Here is a 17,082-nt window from a genome sequence, read left to right on the forward strand (position 1 = left end):
TCCACTTTCAGTGAAAAAATATCTTTTGTTTATTCATTCTTTTGATAAGGGCCTGGTATACCTCCCTAGAAATAAGGTGCTTAGATCCCCCTGGATCTCCCTAAGGTACACTGATCTCTAGCTCCTTGACCTAGTAGTCCAAATTGAGTGGAGAGGGATCTGGGAGAGTGGGCAGTCTTGGCAAGTAAATCTCTTTTCTGGAGAGTTTCTCATCTGTATCTCTCAAAACTTATATACAAGATGCCACATCCTATATAGCTGGACCCCATTCCTGGTGTGGCATAAGTCACAGAAACCTGATGTAAATATGCCACCTTCAGGAGGCCATTCACCACCTCTGCCCCCAACACACCCATTTTAGTGCTCTGAACAGTTAACAGCCTAAGCCTGACAGAAGTTTTACAGTGTCATCACTACCAGCAGCCAGTGACTTGATAAAGCCGCCGGTGGCTCAGACCTCTCAGGATGGCTACTCTTGAATCCTGCTGGACGCCCCCAAGGCACCACCTATACCATGAAAGTCTGGTGAGCAGCAGCTGCAAAGGCCCTTCAGGAGGAGGGTTTTCCTAGGATCTGATGGTCCATTTCCAACTCAGGCCCTAGGCCCTATAAACTAATGTATGTTTACAGCATTTGTAATTTCTTCTAAATTTTTGAAAGGCTCTAATTTCTAAAGCAAGTGATTTGCAAATCAATTCTGATTATCCTTCTTTAAACAGGTCCCATGTGTCCTGTAATTAACAGAAATTCGAGCATTTGGATGGTGCCCTTCCCCAGTTTTCTATATGAATGTAATTGTTTCCCCATTTCTTGGTTGATTTCACTAGTTACTAAGAAGGGAAATGCTAGACATATGTTGTCAAGTAACCGCTGTCCCACACCACAACATGATCTACATTTGTTCTTTTTATGTTTTATTGCACCTCTTCCTCTGAATGCTTGTCTCATTACTTTCTCTTGGCATTCATTCATAGGAAGGCATGAGGCAAAAATGATTCAGGCAAGAAAATAGCACATTTTCCTCATCTCCCCACATCTTGAAGAGACTGTTTCCCGGGAGCTCTCCTCTTCTCCCGGCTCTAACATTTACATAGTTAACAACTGCTCAGCTCTAATGTTACCCTCTCCGGGGAGTCATGTCAGCCTGCCCTCACAACCAGCCTGCCCCCGGTAAGGACCCATACTCTCCCCGCCGAGTGCTCTGAACATGCCTGTCGATCACTTACTGACTCCTGGCCGTTGTTGATGTGCTCACCCAGATCCCCAGCCAGATTGTCCGTTCCCTAACAGACCTACTCGCCACTGTTTCCCTAGGGTCAAGTTCAGTTAGTCAAATGAACGAGCAGGTTTGGACAAGAGACAGAAAAGACAAGAAGGAAAGTTTCCTTGGAAGCTCTAGATTGTTCCTAAGTTGACAGCATTTAAGATCTCTCGTGCTTCGTTCCACCAGTTTGGGAGAACAAATGTGAAGGACAAAGAAAGAAAAAGCTGGATTATTGAGCTGATGACCAGTTTTGTCTGTGCTCTGTTCAAAGCACAGTGCGCGGGCACTCGGGTTGCTCCCAGATTCTGGCTGTTGGAAATAACACTGCAGTGAACATAGGGGGGAATGTATTCTTCGTGTTTTGGGGTTCTTTGGATAAATTCCAAGATGTGGAATTGCTAGGTCATAGGGCAGCTCCATTTTTAATTTTCTGAGGGACCTCCACACTGCTCTCCACAGCGGCTGCACTGTCCGTGCCCATCAGCAGCGCACGAGGGCGCCCCTTCCCCGCGCCCTCCCAGCACCTGTTGTTTGCTGATTTATTGATGACAGCCCTTCTCACAGGGGTGAGGTGAGTGGATAAAAGAGCTGTGGCACATTTACACCATGGAATACTACTTGGCCATTAAAAGGAAGAAAATTTTACCCTTTGCGACAGCACGACAGCACGGGTTGACCTGGAGAACATTATGCTGAGTGCAGTAAGCCAGGCAGAGAAGGACAAGTACCATATGACTTCACTCATATGTGGACTCTAATGAACAAAATGAACTACCAAGCAAAAGAGGGACAGACTCATAGAGAGAGCAGGCAGACAGCTCTGGCAGGGGAGGTGGGGGTGTGGCAAGCGGGGCAGGGACTGAGCAACAAAGAAAAAGATAGAGAAAGAACTCAAGGACACAGACAACAGTGTGGTTACTGTGTGGGGGAGGGGGTGGGAGAGGGTGTTGGGAGGAAAAAGCATAGTGCATTCGTTAGAGGTTAACATTGATTGTGAATAATTATTGATAGCAAATAAGTAAATAAAGACATCTTTGATAAGAGTTTCTATATAATTCCCATTTCTTCATAATAAATGCACTAGTCTGCATTGGTAGAAAAACTAATTGTTCACTGTGAAATGCAACCCATTAGCATCACTGACCCTAAACAATGTATAATTTTGTCTTTTATGGCTCTCAGCTGCACACTGCCTGGAAGATACTCTTGACATGAGCCAACTTTTTACATCCAACAAATGCCCAGTAAAAGGCACTTAGAATTCCAGTTGGACTAAACTTGCTCCTTCTCCAGAGGGCACATAAATGAATAAATATTAGGAAATCCCCTCCCATCACACACACATATGCCCGCACGCTATCCTTCAGAGCAGCTGTGTTATATTATAAGTTGGAGGCCTTTTGTTAGTTCAGATGTTTCAGGGCTGCAAAGGCACTCTGGAGGAGAAATAAATATTATGAGTAAGTCTCGTTTCCATGCTTGTAGTGGGGAAACACTAACTAGCATAATTTACTACAGTTTTATGCTAAAACAATCTCGTAAAAGAATACCAGCATTACTCACTCAGCACATGACTGCTAAGACAAGATGGTGTCTGTTCTGTTCCCTAAATATTCAAACCATGATTTCATTCAGACTCTTTCCCAGATGGACTTTCTTTTCAGTAAAACTAATCTGGATAATCATGGATCATGTGCTCACTAAATCTATTTTTCATCTTTTTCTTAAAGCATTCATCTTTCTTTTACTTTACTAAATACTGCATATTACTACAACTTCACAAACGAGCGGGATTAGACATAAGCATTTAAAGTGCCAAAGGAAAGGCCGGTTGGGCAAGGACTCAAGTTGGAATCCAGGTCATACCATTTGAGGATTTGGTCTTCTGCTTTGAAGGCTCAGAGTCTGAGGCTGACAAATTTGGTAACAAGAAGAGAATGTACTGGAGATTGATACAAATGTGAATTTATTAATTTACAAGGAGAAAGGACTCTTAGGATGACCATAATACTACAAGTCTACACAATCAGCATGTTCTCTTCATGCTGTTAAACTACATGTGAAGCCAGATCAGAGTAAGATTGTTTAGTGAACATAAAGTCATAACAGGGGGACACAGAGAAATTTACTTTTCGTGGCGCTGAGAGCCTGGTATGTCCATCTTCCTCTGAGGTCTTGTCAAAGGGATTAGAAACACTTGGCCATGCTCTTCCCAAAGCCTGGGACATTCCCTCCCCATTCTTCACTGACTTTGACTAATCCACCTACTCTTAGTTTAATTATCACTTTCTTAAGAGAGACCTTTTCTGGACTTCTGATCTAAGAAAGGGCTCCGGCTGTACACTCCAGAGAATGCTGTAATTTCCCTTTATAGCACTTGCCTCCATTTATACTCATGTATTTATCTGTTGCTCTACGTTCTGTCTACCTTTACACTGTAAGCTCTGGGACATAAGGCACCATGTTTGTTTTGAGTTCCACTAGGTTCTCAGTATCAAGCACAGTGCCTGGCACATCTGCAAGCATTCAGTACATACTTGTTAAATGAATGCTCATCCAGGAGCTGCATGGGGTAGAGGCTGAGAGCACAGGTGCTGGATTCAGGCTTCCTCAATTGAAATCCTGGCTGTGCCCCTTAATAACTGTGTGAGCCTAAATAAAAAACAAAATAAGATTCCTTATATGTAAAATGAGGTCAGTGATAGTGCCTGCTTTATAACATTCTAATGAGGATTACATAGTCAGTGGACGTAAAACACTTGTAACAATGAATGACTGGGACAAAGTGAGCAAGCACTGAAGCAGTGATTTTTCCTCACCCCATATACACATAAAGTGTGTTCTTCAACCATTAGTTGTAGCTGCTATTCAAAGAGCCTATTTTCAGGCACAACTGAGCCTTTTTACTTGAAATTAAAATACATTTATGTCAAAGCCTACCTCTTCCCTACTTTAAGGACACTGTGGTACTAAACCCAAAATTAGGCCTTTCTGAGATGTGCCTTTCTATGTTGAGGCTTAACTTGTCCATCTCCTTTCTGCTTGGAATCCCCAAATTATTCTCTCACATAGGGGTTCTGCTGTTTTCAGTCCACAAAACAAGATTTTAGTCTGTGTCCATATGAATATCCCACAGAGTAAACCAATGTACTGAATCTAAGAATTGGACCAAACTCAAAGATCTTATACAATTATTCATCTGTTGCTAGGATGTCCTTAAAAAAGCAAACAAACAGACAAACAAAACGTACAATAAAACATTGGTAAAGGAAACTGAAGAAGACAAATAAATGGGAAAAATCTCATGTTCATGGATTGGAATAATCAATATATTAAAATGCCCTGACTACCCAAAGCAATCTACAGAGTCAATGCAATCCCTGTCAGAAGTCCAATGGCATTTTTCACAGAAATAGAAAAAAAAAATTCTAAAATTTGTATAGAACCACAGAAGACCCCAAATAGTTAAAGCAATCTTAGGCAAGAACAACAAAACTGGAGACATCACGTTTCTTGATCTCAAACTATATTACAAAGCTATAGTAATAAAAAAAAGTATGGTATGGTATTGGCATAAAAATAGACACAAAGATCAATGGAACAAAATATGGAGCCCAGAAATAAATCCATGCATATACAGTCAACTAATTTTCCACAAAGGTTCCAAGACTACATGAGGGGGAAAAGATAGTCTTTTCAACAAATGGTGTTAGGAAAGCTGGATAAACATATGCAAAAGAATGAAATTGGACCCATAATGGATTTAAGACTTAAATGTAGGACCTGAAACTATAAAACTCCTAGAGTAAAACATAAGAGAAAAGCCTGACATCAGTTTGGTGATGATTTTTTGTTTTTACTTGACACCAAAGCAAAGGCAATAAAAGCAAAAATAAACAAGTGAGACTACATCAAACAAAAAAGTTTCCACACAGCAGAGGAAACCATCATCAAAATAAAACAGCAACCTATGGAGTATAAGAAAACATTTGCAAATCATGTATTTTATAAGGAATTAATATCCCAAATATATTAAGAACACACACAACTCAATAGCAAAAAAACCCCCAAAATTCCAACTTAAAAATGGGCAAAAAAGACATACAAACGGCCAATATGTACATGAAAAGGTATTCAACATCAGGGAAACGCAAATCAAAACCACAATGAGATATAACCTCACACCGATTAGAATGGCTATCATCAAAAAGACAGGTATTGGCAAGAATGTGAACACAAGGGAACCCTTGAGCACTGTTGGTGAGAATGTAAATTGGTGCAGCCACTATAAACGACAGTATGGAGCTTCCTGAAGAAATTAAAAATAGAGCTACCATATGATCCAGCAGTCCCACCTCTAGGTATATAGCCAGAGGAAACAAAATCACTGTCTTTGAGCTATCAAAGAGGTATCTGTACTCCCATGCTTGCTGCCTCATTCTTCATAATACCCAAGATAAGGAAAGAACCTCAGTATTCATCAGTAAACAAATGGATAAGGGAAACATGGTATATGCACACAATGGAACATTATTCAGCCTTTAAAAAAAAGGAAATCCAGTCATTTGTGACAATGGATGAGACTAGAGGAGATTATGCTAAATGAGATAAGCCAGACAGAGAAAGATGAATTGAGGTGAATATTATCTTTTCTCACAATATACTATAAAAGTTGGGGCTAGAGAGAGTGCATTGTATGTAATAAAGTTCCTAAAATATAAAGATACTTTAAATAAGGAAAAACAAACATACTAGAGGAAAAATAGACAGAACAAACTCATATAATTTATAAGAGATTAATGCAAATACATATATTGCAAAAGGTTACATTTCACACTGACAACAAAATAACACAAGATTCTTTTTTAATCTATCAAATTATAGATAGATAAAACATGGTAATGGCACAATAGAGTATATTTTGGTGAAAACAAATAGAAGGAAATTTGGAAAGACACACCAGGGGCTTCATAAATATTCACAAACTTTGACTCATATTTCTCTGAAGGCCATAATTAAAAGGTCACATGAAATAAAATTAATGAGAGGCTGACAGTTTATTCCTAATGGTTAATAATCAGAAATAAATAAAATGGGTGAATGATTACACAGATAATAGTATATCCGTATATTAAAAATAAAATTTATAATGACCAGTGATGGTAGAAATGTACACAAAACCATGTGCACTGTGCTTCAATTTTACTTAACACATTTTCTATATATTTAATATGAAGGAAGTTGAGAAGTGTACAAACATGGAAATAATGTTTATTTTCTAAGTTTGGGTACTATTGTTAAATGGTTGACTACTGTTTTTATTGTTAATATTTTGTGCTTGTTTTGTTCTTATTTTTTTACAATGAATGGCTAAATTCAGAAAAAGACTTTTAAAAAGAAAATATCAGAGAACAAAGAGTGCCTAAAAATCATATTAGTTATTGCAGTCCTCAAATATTTCCTAATCCAGAGACAGGCAACCAACAACTGTTTTATCAGACTATTGCCAAAGAAACATCTCAAAAATCATACTTTGCTCATGAAGGTGGAAAACCACAGAAAATGTCCCCTTGAGTACATATTATAATAACACATAAAAGCCTGTGTAAATCACAACTCAAAATCTCTACTGCTCTCCTGAGTCAGCACATTCAGTCTGGCCCCTGCCCTGGGCTAACCTAAAGCAACCTCTCGGCTCGTCCATAGGCCACACACAAGGCTTTGAGAAAGGGCCAAAAGCACGGTTGTTTTGCCTATCCTAACCCTGGTGGTTACCAGGACATTACAAAAATAACACTTATATGTGGGTTTATATTTTTATTAAATTAAGTCTCCTGAGAGTGTCAGAGTTATGCATAAACCATATTTATTAATCCTTGCATAGCTCTACGTGATCACTGCAAAAATAGACTACGAATGGACTACGTCATACTGATTCAGTGTGCAGTGTAACTTTCCTAGTGTTAGTTTGTACTATTGAGCTGCTGAGCTGCTGAGGGCTAAGTTAAGGATTCTCTTTCCCTGAGGTGATATATTTTCAAAACTGGGAAATTCTTTTCTAGGCATCCTTCGCAGTAGTGCACTTCCTGAGCCCTTATTAATCTAGCACAGCCACTATAAGTGTACTGAGCTAGTTACAGAAGAAGCATCTAGCATCTTCTAGACTTATTCAAGGTTATTGCATTCAATCACATAAAGAAGCATTTTCATAATCCGTCTGCGCAAATCGAAATTATTGCTAAGTAAGGAGAAGAGAGAGTTGACTCACTTTCTGATCTTCCAATCACATGGCAAAAACAGGGGCTAGTAATTTTGGGAAGCGATCTGCAAAGCTACTTTAAATATGTTAACAGTTCAAAAATATTATGCGTTAGTTTTCTGAAATGAAGATTCCATAAATCAAGTTAAATCAAATTGAAATTTAGTAGAGGCAGAGATTTCCTAAACAGTCATCATGTGAAACACTGTCTCTAATCTTGTATTTTTGTGCTCATGTTAGCCCTTAAATCTGCAAGTTGGAACTATCCCTGTCACGGTCACCAGTAACCACCAGTGGCTATGTTAGATGGACACCTCCCATTCCTAAATCCCGCCCCCTCAGCAGCCTCTGACCAAGCCCCCCACTTCCTCCCAGAGGAACTTCCTCCTCCCTCCCACAGGAACGCATGTGCCTTGATTTCCCTTCACTTCTCTGACAAACGTTTCTCGCTCTCCACTGCTTAGTAACCTGCTGACTTGCCCTTCTTCCTCAACACAGCCTCTAAACAGTGGTGTTACTGAGAGCTCAGTCCTGAACGCTCAGCTGAGCCCCATCTATACTCGCTGTGACAAGCTCTGCTGTCTCAGGGTTGATTAATTATCAACATGCTGTAAACTCCCACATTGATACTTAAGCGCAGAGCTCTTTTCTGAACTCCAGACCTGAATCCGACCTGCTTAGAAGATGGTTTTAGCTGGATGTCATATGACTTAAACTTCACACCCAAATCCAAAATCATGACTAAGAACATTTTCCTCCTTAAACTGTTTTTTTAATCCAATCTTCAGCATTAGCCTCCATCTGCCTCACCAAGTCCACTTGTTCACCTCAGATAAAGCAGCAGTCTTTTTATAACCCAATATTGGAAGTGACTCACCATCACTTTTGCAGTGTTTTACTCATTAAAGTGAGTCATTAAATCCACACCACACTCAAGGAAAGGGGACAACACAAGGTGTTCCACATTTGAGGGCCATCTTAGAGGCTGCCTAACCACCACACCACTTTAGGGCAGGTTGGCAAGGACTGCTCTGACCCTCCTGCAGTGCTCCAAGCCCTGCCAAGAGACTCTCTCCTGACACTGCCAAATGGCCTAGTGGAAGCAGTTGTTGATGTTTCTTTTGGATTCCAATGCCTGGCATAGGGCCTGCAATGACCTACTGAACTCAGCTGAATTGTATGTTTCTAAGCCATGGTCAGAGTATATAAACAGTGCTGACGGTTGGGACTAAACTGAGAAATGCAGCTCATAATATGGGATGTTCCCTTTGGAGATAATCTAGTTTAGTGTTTTCCTGTCTTTTCCACAATATTTTTGAGAAGTATGTGGTAGAAACCTGGAACACTCTAGGTATTTTAATAAAGAAGGAGGTAGGAATAGGCAGTGAGAGAGTGGAATGGATCTGTCCTCCTGGAAGGGGCTTAGCTGACAATTTTTAGACTTCTCTCTGTGTCTCCTCAGGCCTCGGGAAAGTCTGGATGAGGTTTATGATGGAGGGAAGCAGAGGAGATGAGGATATGGGAGGGAGGTTTCAGGGCACTCAGGTACCGGTTTTATTATGAGAGAAATCAAGGAAGGACATTTGCTCACCACCACTTTCAGGTTCCCAAATGACAAAGGCCGAGGAAATGTCCAAACCAAATTCACTCCTTTCCTGTACACAGAATACGCCCAGAATTTCTGCCTACCATTTTCCCCTAGTGAGCTGGGTAAAGAACATAATCTTTCTTCTCTGCCAAAAGCATAGATTTAAGCACCCAACACTAAGCAAGCTGGGAGAAAAGGAATTTATGGAAGAATTTTAGGTAGCTTGTGGAATCCTGGGGAATGCTGGAGACCCAGGCAGGAACCAAAGGCAGTCAGGTGGCAAGCACCATGGCCAAGATCTCAGCATGGGCTGTACTCCTAGGGTGAACTCCTAAACTGGCTGAAACCTACCTATTTCGCTGAATCCCTCCCTTTACAACCCTTGCTCCCATTGGCCATTTTCCTACCTTCATCCTACCAGTAACATGTTTATCGACTCTCTCTGTTTTTGATATTCACTTTGCTTCCTAGCATCACAGTTCATTCTCTCTTCTGGAATGCTGCTTCCTTGGACTAATGTATCACTAACTAATACGCTTTCCTCACCCCAACGCCCCCAAATAACCCTAACCATTCAACATCTGTCATTTTGGAAGCTGAGAAGTGCTGGAGAGAAAACTTCAGTATCAGTATTAACCCCATAGTGAGCAACCTCAACTACGAGCTCTCTCATTCCTCAGAATAATCGTGAAATCCTCTTCAAACTCACCTTCTCCACCGTAAAGATGATGTAAGTCAACAGATGAAGGTTCAGTAAACTCTGCAAACTTCCCTAGTCATCTCCTTACCTTCTTCTGTGCATCTTACAAGGTCCTATGCTCAGGACTCTGGCTCTCCCGCCTTCCTTGAGACCTTGAACTATATCTAGTCTCTTTTCCCTCCTATGTCCTGAACCTCTTTTTCTCTCTGGGATCGCTTACAGCATGCCTTTGAAATAAATAAAAAATAAGTAATTTCTGCCTCCATCCAACTTCTCCCTTCAGCTGCGACTTAACTCTCTCCTCCCCTTCACAATTACTCTTCCTGAGAGGATCATATCCATGCACTGTCTCCATTCACTTACTTCCCATTCCATACATGCCACTGTGTCTTCAATCCATATATACCACTCTGCTTTCTCACCTCATGCCCTTCTGTTTCCTGAGACTGCCCTTTAACCAGGTCATGCATTTCGTCGAAGTGGCTAACTTCAATGGCAGCCCTTCAGTTTCTTCTTGCTTAGCCTCTCAGTAGCATTCCTCAGGCTCCTGGGAAGCACATTCTCCTGGAAACACCCTCTTCCTACCCTTTCCTTCCTGCGATACTTTTTTTTTTTTCTATCTCACTAGCTGCTTCTTGGCAATTGCTTTTTCTAGCTTTGTCTGCTACTGACTTTTAAAGCTTGGAATGCTTTATGGCTCACTTCTAGGGCTTCCTCTCCTTCTAAAGTTGCTCCTTAGCACATCTCATTTGATTCACTTTCATAGCTTTCATTGCAATTACATTCCCATGGCTTTTCACTGCTATTAGAATGATGTTCTTCCTGAGACATACGAGATCCTGAACCACCCTCCCTACCTGCCCCTGCAGCGTTGACCCTCACTTCCTGTGCTCCAAACACACGGACCTTTCATCGCCATCACATCAGTGTGTTCCTTCACCTCCTGGTCGTTTCCAAGTTCTTCTCCCACTGCCTGTTACAGTCCACCCCCAGACCTCCCTGGTTTGGCTGTCTGGCTTTTATTTATCCTGCAGGACATATCCTCAGTGACACTTTCTCAGAGCATTATTTTTGAGCCCTCAGACTAGCCTAGGTTCAATTTTATATAATTTTACCATACAGTATATGTCTCTCCATGTTATACTTAACCATTTATGTAATTGTATAATATTTACCCCATAACCAGACTTTAAGCTCCATGGTTTATAGTAGGTACTCAATATAATTCATTCATTGGACAAACATTTTCTAAGATCCCCTCTTAATTTTATAATTTGTAGGCCTCCAAAATACTGATACATCTCTAATCACTATCCTATATTTAATGGGAGATTCTATCCTTTCAAAAAAATACAATCCCAGAATATCTTTCTGACTCCTCCGGAGTTTTCTGGAAAGGGCAATCAATCCACGTGGCATTTCTGACCTGCTGTCTACTGCCCAGTGAGGCAGAAAATTAGGTCATTGCCCTTTGTGATAATTAGAAGGGGCTCTTTGCCAAGCTTCACCAGATGTATGAGAGCATGGTGCAGACCAGGACAGCTTACTCGGTGATGCGCTGACTCCAGCAGAAATGGGCTGGTCTCATCAGCTGTTGTGCAGCTGAATTCTGGTGTCTAGTTCGAGACATGGCTCAGAACAGTGCTACTTGCTCTGAGCCTACTCCCAAGAGTCTTGGTCAGCTTCTGAGATGAAGCAGCAAAGATACTAGAGGTGGCAAGGCAAGCTTCATTGATGACTGACTTTATTAAAGATAAGACTCACCATCAACCCATATACATTCCACATGCCCAGCAAGAAGCCAAATAACTCGCCGACACCCTGTCTCCACTCTCTGTGGCTGAATGAGTCTACTATTGTAAGAAACAGATTTGCTCGTATCATAGGGTAGAAGGCCATTTTGTAGCCAAGTTCCAAGAAACTGCAGCAAAGAACATAACTGGCTGACAGCCTCCAGCTGCCATATTTTGGGATCATGCCTAAGCCACACTCTCTCGGCCAGTGAAGGACTCATGGGGAACCAGCACTCTCCCTCAAATTCTGGCTTCATTTTCCCTCAGCAGACTTTTGTCTTCCGTGAGCTTTAGAGAGGACTACTGTCACCTTCAGGCTCAGGTTATGATGGAATCTGGAGTAGGGAATAACTTCCTGGGGCCGTGGAGTCTAGAGGGCACAGTTCCCTTCGGAGAAGAGGGTGGAGAGTGCTCCTGCACAAAGCCCCTGGGCATCTGAATGAAGAGGCCCCTGGACTGGCTCGCCTTAGACTGCCCTCCACTGATGGCTGCTCCTGATCCTAAGCTAAACGTTAGCTCTCAAGCCTATAGTCACCCCAATTTCCAGAACACTGTGCTTTGCCTAGTGCTACCTATGGGATTGAGAGGTAGCTACTGACTCATCCTGCTGAGTCCTGAATTTCACATAAAAAATGAGCTCCTCTTGTTAATGTCTAAATTTCCCATGAACTATGTGGCATTTGCAGGATATTCCCCGGGGGGCAATCTGATCAAATCTGTATCGCTTCTATTAAAATTACATTAGGATTATTTTGATTGTAATTTAAGAAATTAAGCTAATATTAGCCAAGTAAAAAAAAAAGGGGGGGGGGCTTATAAATTTAAATAAGGAACTCCAATGGGTAGATCTGGCTTTGCACAACGATTCCTGTTAATGGAGCATGGAAGCCTCCCACAGCCCTGGACTACCTGGCCCTCGTAGGTGGTGCCTAAGAAGGAAGAGCTTATTTTGCATTAGGTCCAATAATATACCAGGGAGACCCTGAACTGACCAGCTTGAGCCATAAACCCATTTCTGAACCAATCACTATAGCTAGGTAGTAGAGATATTCTATGTACAAAACATTTGCAATACATATAACAGGCAAATAATATAAATTAGTTACATCCAGAATATTAAGAAAACTCCTAAAAATTAATAATCAAAATTAAAATGACCTAAGAGGAAAATAGACAAAAACCACAGAAGAGAAAAATGTCTATACAGAAAATTCTCATTTCCAATAGTATTCAGTATAATAAACATAAATTTAAAAATGAAATACAAATTTTATTTAAAAGTAAAAATTTAAAGGTAAGTGTTGATGAGCGTGTGGGAAATGGATTCTCTCATACATTGCTGGGGAGCAGTTAAATATACCATCACACACCCATGACTTAGAAGGCAACGCAGCCGAAAGAACTAATGAGGTAGTGCTGCACATAACACAGCAAAGTCGCCAAGACACACTGTTCAGTGGAAAAAGGCAATGCGCAGTGGCAAGTTCTGGAAGCCACTGGAGGTGCGCCTTCAGGAGAACCTGCAGCAAAGGGTGTAATGTGGCTGACAGTCCACAGCTGCTGACTCAGGGGACGCCCGAGGCCAAAGGGCAAGGACGCCACTGACGCAAGGGGAGGAAAATCTTAAAGCCGAGTGGCAAGTGCAGTGATGAAGATGCGCAGAATATGCTGTGGAAACCCAGAGGCGGCAAACCTAACACAACTTTGGGGCGATACAGAATTTGGGGTCTGGGATGGCTCCCAGGAGGAGATGACATTCAAGCTGAGGTAGGTGCTAACTGGGTGGGGAGGAGGGGAAAAGCATGCTAAGGGGCTGGAACTGCATGAACAATTTATGGAGGCAAGAAAGCTATACATACAGGGAACCATCAGCAGTTCACTAAGTATTAAAATAAGTATGGTTGGATTATAAGAGATGAGGCTAACAAGGTAGGCAGAGTCCAGCAAAGCCTCCTATATCATATTAGGGAGGTTTGAACATGTTTTTATGTGATGAGGAGCCACTAAAGGCTTCTGAGCAGGAGAAGCTATATGAAAGGATATTAGAGGACGGTAAGACCTACAAGGCAGAGAGAACAGACAGGAGGCTATCACTGTCACTCAGAGAAAATGAATGTCTAAAAAAGAGGCTGAGATAGCATACTAGTTGGAACCAAAGGGAGGGAAGAAGTCAAGGACTATTGAGTTGGTACAATCTGTAGGTATTGGTAATGGGCTGGGAGTGGGAGTGGGAGGGGGAGGAGTCACAATTAGATACACCCAGGGCTCCGGGGTGAGTGCGGAGAGGTGGCGAGATGAGTCAGAAGATCAGGAAACCTATACCTCAGGGAATACAGTGACGGTTGCAAAAGGCATCTGGTATTGTCCTTCTGCCACTGTCTTAAAAGGGATTCTAAAGGGATTTTCTTTCCCTTGTTCCTCCAGCCCTACACTTGCGTTACTGGCCTAAGTGGATACTCACCAGCTGGCCATGTCCATCATTACAGCCAAGTCTGAGAATTCCTGATTATACTCAGAGCCTGTGGAGCTGCTGACACAAACGGTCATTAGCAGATGACCCCTTTGTAACAAGCTATGCTTTAAAATGTAAACTGTGGGGCATTTTCCTTGCATTGTCCAGAAGGAACTTTCTCCTGCCTGAGCCTGGATTAATCATGAGAGAGCTCGTCAACATTCCACTGGTACATATTCTTACCTTGGTTGCCTTCAGCGGGACTGAGAAACTTCCAAAAGGTTGGTTTGAGCAATCTTGTCTTCTTGTTGCCTTGTCACAGTTCTAAAGTGTGTGTGTGTATGTGTGTATGTGTGCTCTGATCACAACTGATTCATATCATGGTGGGCTTAGGTTTTAGATGGTAAAGCAGGGGTGCAATGTGTGCAGAGGGAGAAAGCTATATAAAAAAGCAATTGATTGATGGTCTCCTTACTACCGGTATCCTTCCCTGTCTTAAGTTCTACAATAAGAAGTTCAGCCGTACAGTGCCGGCAGAGCCCTCACTGGTAGAGGAAACATTAGCAGGTAGGAACATTAGACTGCATGTTATCAAGATCTGCTTTGTTTATGTGTACGTCAAACTTCAGGGTGGTCTGAATGGGTGATGAAAACCTTCTGACTCAGGAATATAATCAACCCTACTCCCAGACATCCAGAGGGCTGGCTTTCGAACAAAAAAACCATTTCCATTTCACTTTTAATTTTATACAATGCTTCATAAATATTTTAGTTCCTAAAAAAAAAACAGAATTAGAGAAAGATGAACATAATTTGCCCACTTAATCAAAGCCTGAAGACAATGGGTTCTCAGTAACTTTGAGGCCGAGTCATGATTTGGCTTGGCAAAGACTGTGCAAGTTTTTTTCAGAGCCTTTGGAATGTACCGGAAATAACACCACCTCAGAGGAAAGGAAAGCAACTTAAGAAACTGACGAACACCTGTTGCAGTAGCAAGAATGTCCACAGTGATATGGTTTCTGGCCAGTGCATTATGAAACTGAGACTAATATATTTCAAATCAGGAAGAAAGACTGGACAAATATGTGATTTGCAAAGTGACTAAGGGCTGCATTGAAATCTTTTTTAAAAACACATGAGAAGGCTGATTGAATGGTATCATTTAAAGAGTTTTCAAATTAAATGTATTATAGTAGCATGAAGAGACTTCTGTGTTTTATGACACACTTAAATTATCTTCCCTTTATATGTTACTTTATCAAAGAACTGAACACGCTTGCATTGTATAAATAATTGAAGGTGGTATCTGTATGTAGATGGGAAATATACCTTTAGATTTTGTGGTTCACTAAAATTTCTGGAGCCACAAGGTCAAGATTCACACACTAACAAAATACAGCTTTCTTCATAGCCTAATTTCATAGACTTGTCCTGTTTTGTTTTGTTTTCCCATAAGTGGAATGATATCTTCAAATGCATTTAAACATTTAATTGTCAACTAATACTTTGAGGTATCTCCAGATAAAAAAGAATCTAGATCTTTTCAAACAGCTAATAATAGCCAGAAAGACTTAACATTGGCTTCAGATTATTTTAATACTTCCTGATCATACAACGGATGTCTGGTAAGACAGCACCTGGATGTCAGGACTTATGGATTGTTATGTCTAATCTGTGCTAATCTAAACTGCAGAATCACATAGAATGACATGATTAAATGCTAAAATTTAGTGAAATTCAGTCTTATAGGGAGCATTGATTTTGATGGTTCTAATTAGAATGTGATTCATAGAAAACAGTAACAATCTCTTCATATGAGCAATTCCTAATTTATACTCTAGAAAGAAATGATTTTCAGTTCCCAAATTTTACAGGTAAAGCCCTTAGTTCACACTATCTCTATTTTGAAATCTTCAAAATATGATGGCATAAAGGTAACAAAGTCAAATATCTGGGCTTTCAAATAAAATAATCAAGTTGTTAATCCAATTGTTTATTCATTTATAATTTACGTGCTACTATCATTAGAGTGAAACTCAAAAATTAAAATGGTATTTTTGCCTAGTCTTCTGTATTTATTGTAAAATATAAATTAATATGCATTTAACATCAACCTTAAGCCAAAAACACCATGCCCAATTATCTATTAACTACACACCCCAGTCCTGAGAATAAACATTATCATGAAAACATAGCCCTTAAAATTGTAAATGTTGAAATGCATAGAATACGTTGGTACAAAGAAAACACAATAATCCACTATTATTTTAATATTATTCAAAGTGATAAAAATGTTCCACACAAACCATTTCATAGTTGTTTTTTCTATTCCTGGCAGAAGGCAATTTTTAAAGTTTTTTAGATAGAATCCATTTTTCCTAAGTCCTTTATCATGGATGAATCAGGGGACCTTCCCAAATAATATCTACAAAAGAGGCTGGCAGATTTAAAATAGTGCAAAGGTATTCAGTGGACTCTTTCCTGTCAGCATACTATTTTCTCAATAGAATTAATAACCAACTTCATGAAATTAACAGCTTATTGTTTAGTTTCAGTTTAATCTAGATGCTAACACTCAAAAGATGAGAAAAATCACTACCTTTTTGTGATACTTTCAACGATGAGCTCAATATCATAACCCACAAGCAGGAGAACTTTACAAACCACCATATATGAAAGTAGCTAACATTTCACTGAATTGCTCACCTTAACAACATGCTTCAAAAGTATTTAATGCTTTATCATGAAGCATTAAGTGTACGGCAGAATTTAACTGTGGGGGTACAGGAATTCATGTAAGCAGCACTGAATTTGTTCAAATGCACAAAGAGCTCCTGTCTAAACACCATTTTTAAAATTTCCCCATTTACTAGCATATCTAGAAACCTTTCCGTCTGAGTGATTTGCTTTAGAGATATCTGAGTACCCTCCTCTTCTAAATCGTATGCACACAGGGATAGGATTCACAGGCTTGACATATGACTAATTCAGAGCAGGCACAGCTGTCATTGAAATCCAGGACACCA

At 40.5% G+C, this 17,082-nt stretch overlaps 1 protein-coding gene and 1 long non-coding RNA gene across 7 annotated transcripts in view; one reads left to right on the plus strand and one right to left on the minus strand.

Annotated features, from left to right (window-relative positions):
* Nucleotides 1-17,082, minus strand: part of LOC148091861 (uncharacterized) — a 47,753-nt gene that overhangs the window by 29,746 nt on the left and 925 nt on the right. The gene's annotated exons all lie outside the window — the stretch shown is intronic.
* The window catches only part of MUSK (muscle associated receptor tyrosine kinase), a 74,575-nt gene continuing 71,623 nt past the window's right edge, over nucleotides 14,131-17,082 (plus strand). For all 6 annotated transcript variants that reach the window (XM_087822821.1, XM_016213724.2, XM_087822824.1 and 3 more), the window contains exon 1: nucleotides 14,131-14,337. In XM_087822821.1, the coding sequence (XP_087678947.1) occupies nucleotides 14,259-14,337 (79 nt within the window). In that variant the 5' untranslated portion in view covers nucleotides 14,131-14,258. The remainder of the gene's footprint in view (nucleotides 14,338-17,082) is intronic.

The sequence above is a fragment of the Miniopterus natalensis genome, chromosome 12 (genome assembly GCF_054644295.1).
Source record: "Miniopterus natalensis isolate mMinNat1 chromosome 12, mMinNat1.hap1, whole genome shotgun sequence".
Classification (NCBI taxonomy): Eukaryota; Metazoa; Chordata; class Mammalia; order Chiroptera; family Miniopteridae; genus Miniopterus; species Miniopterus natalensis.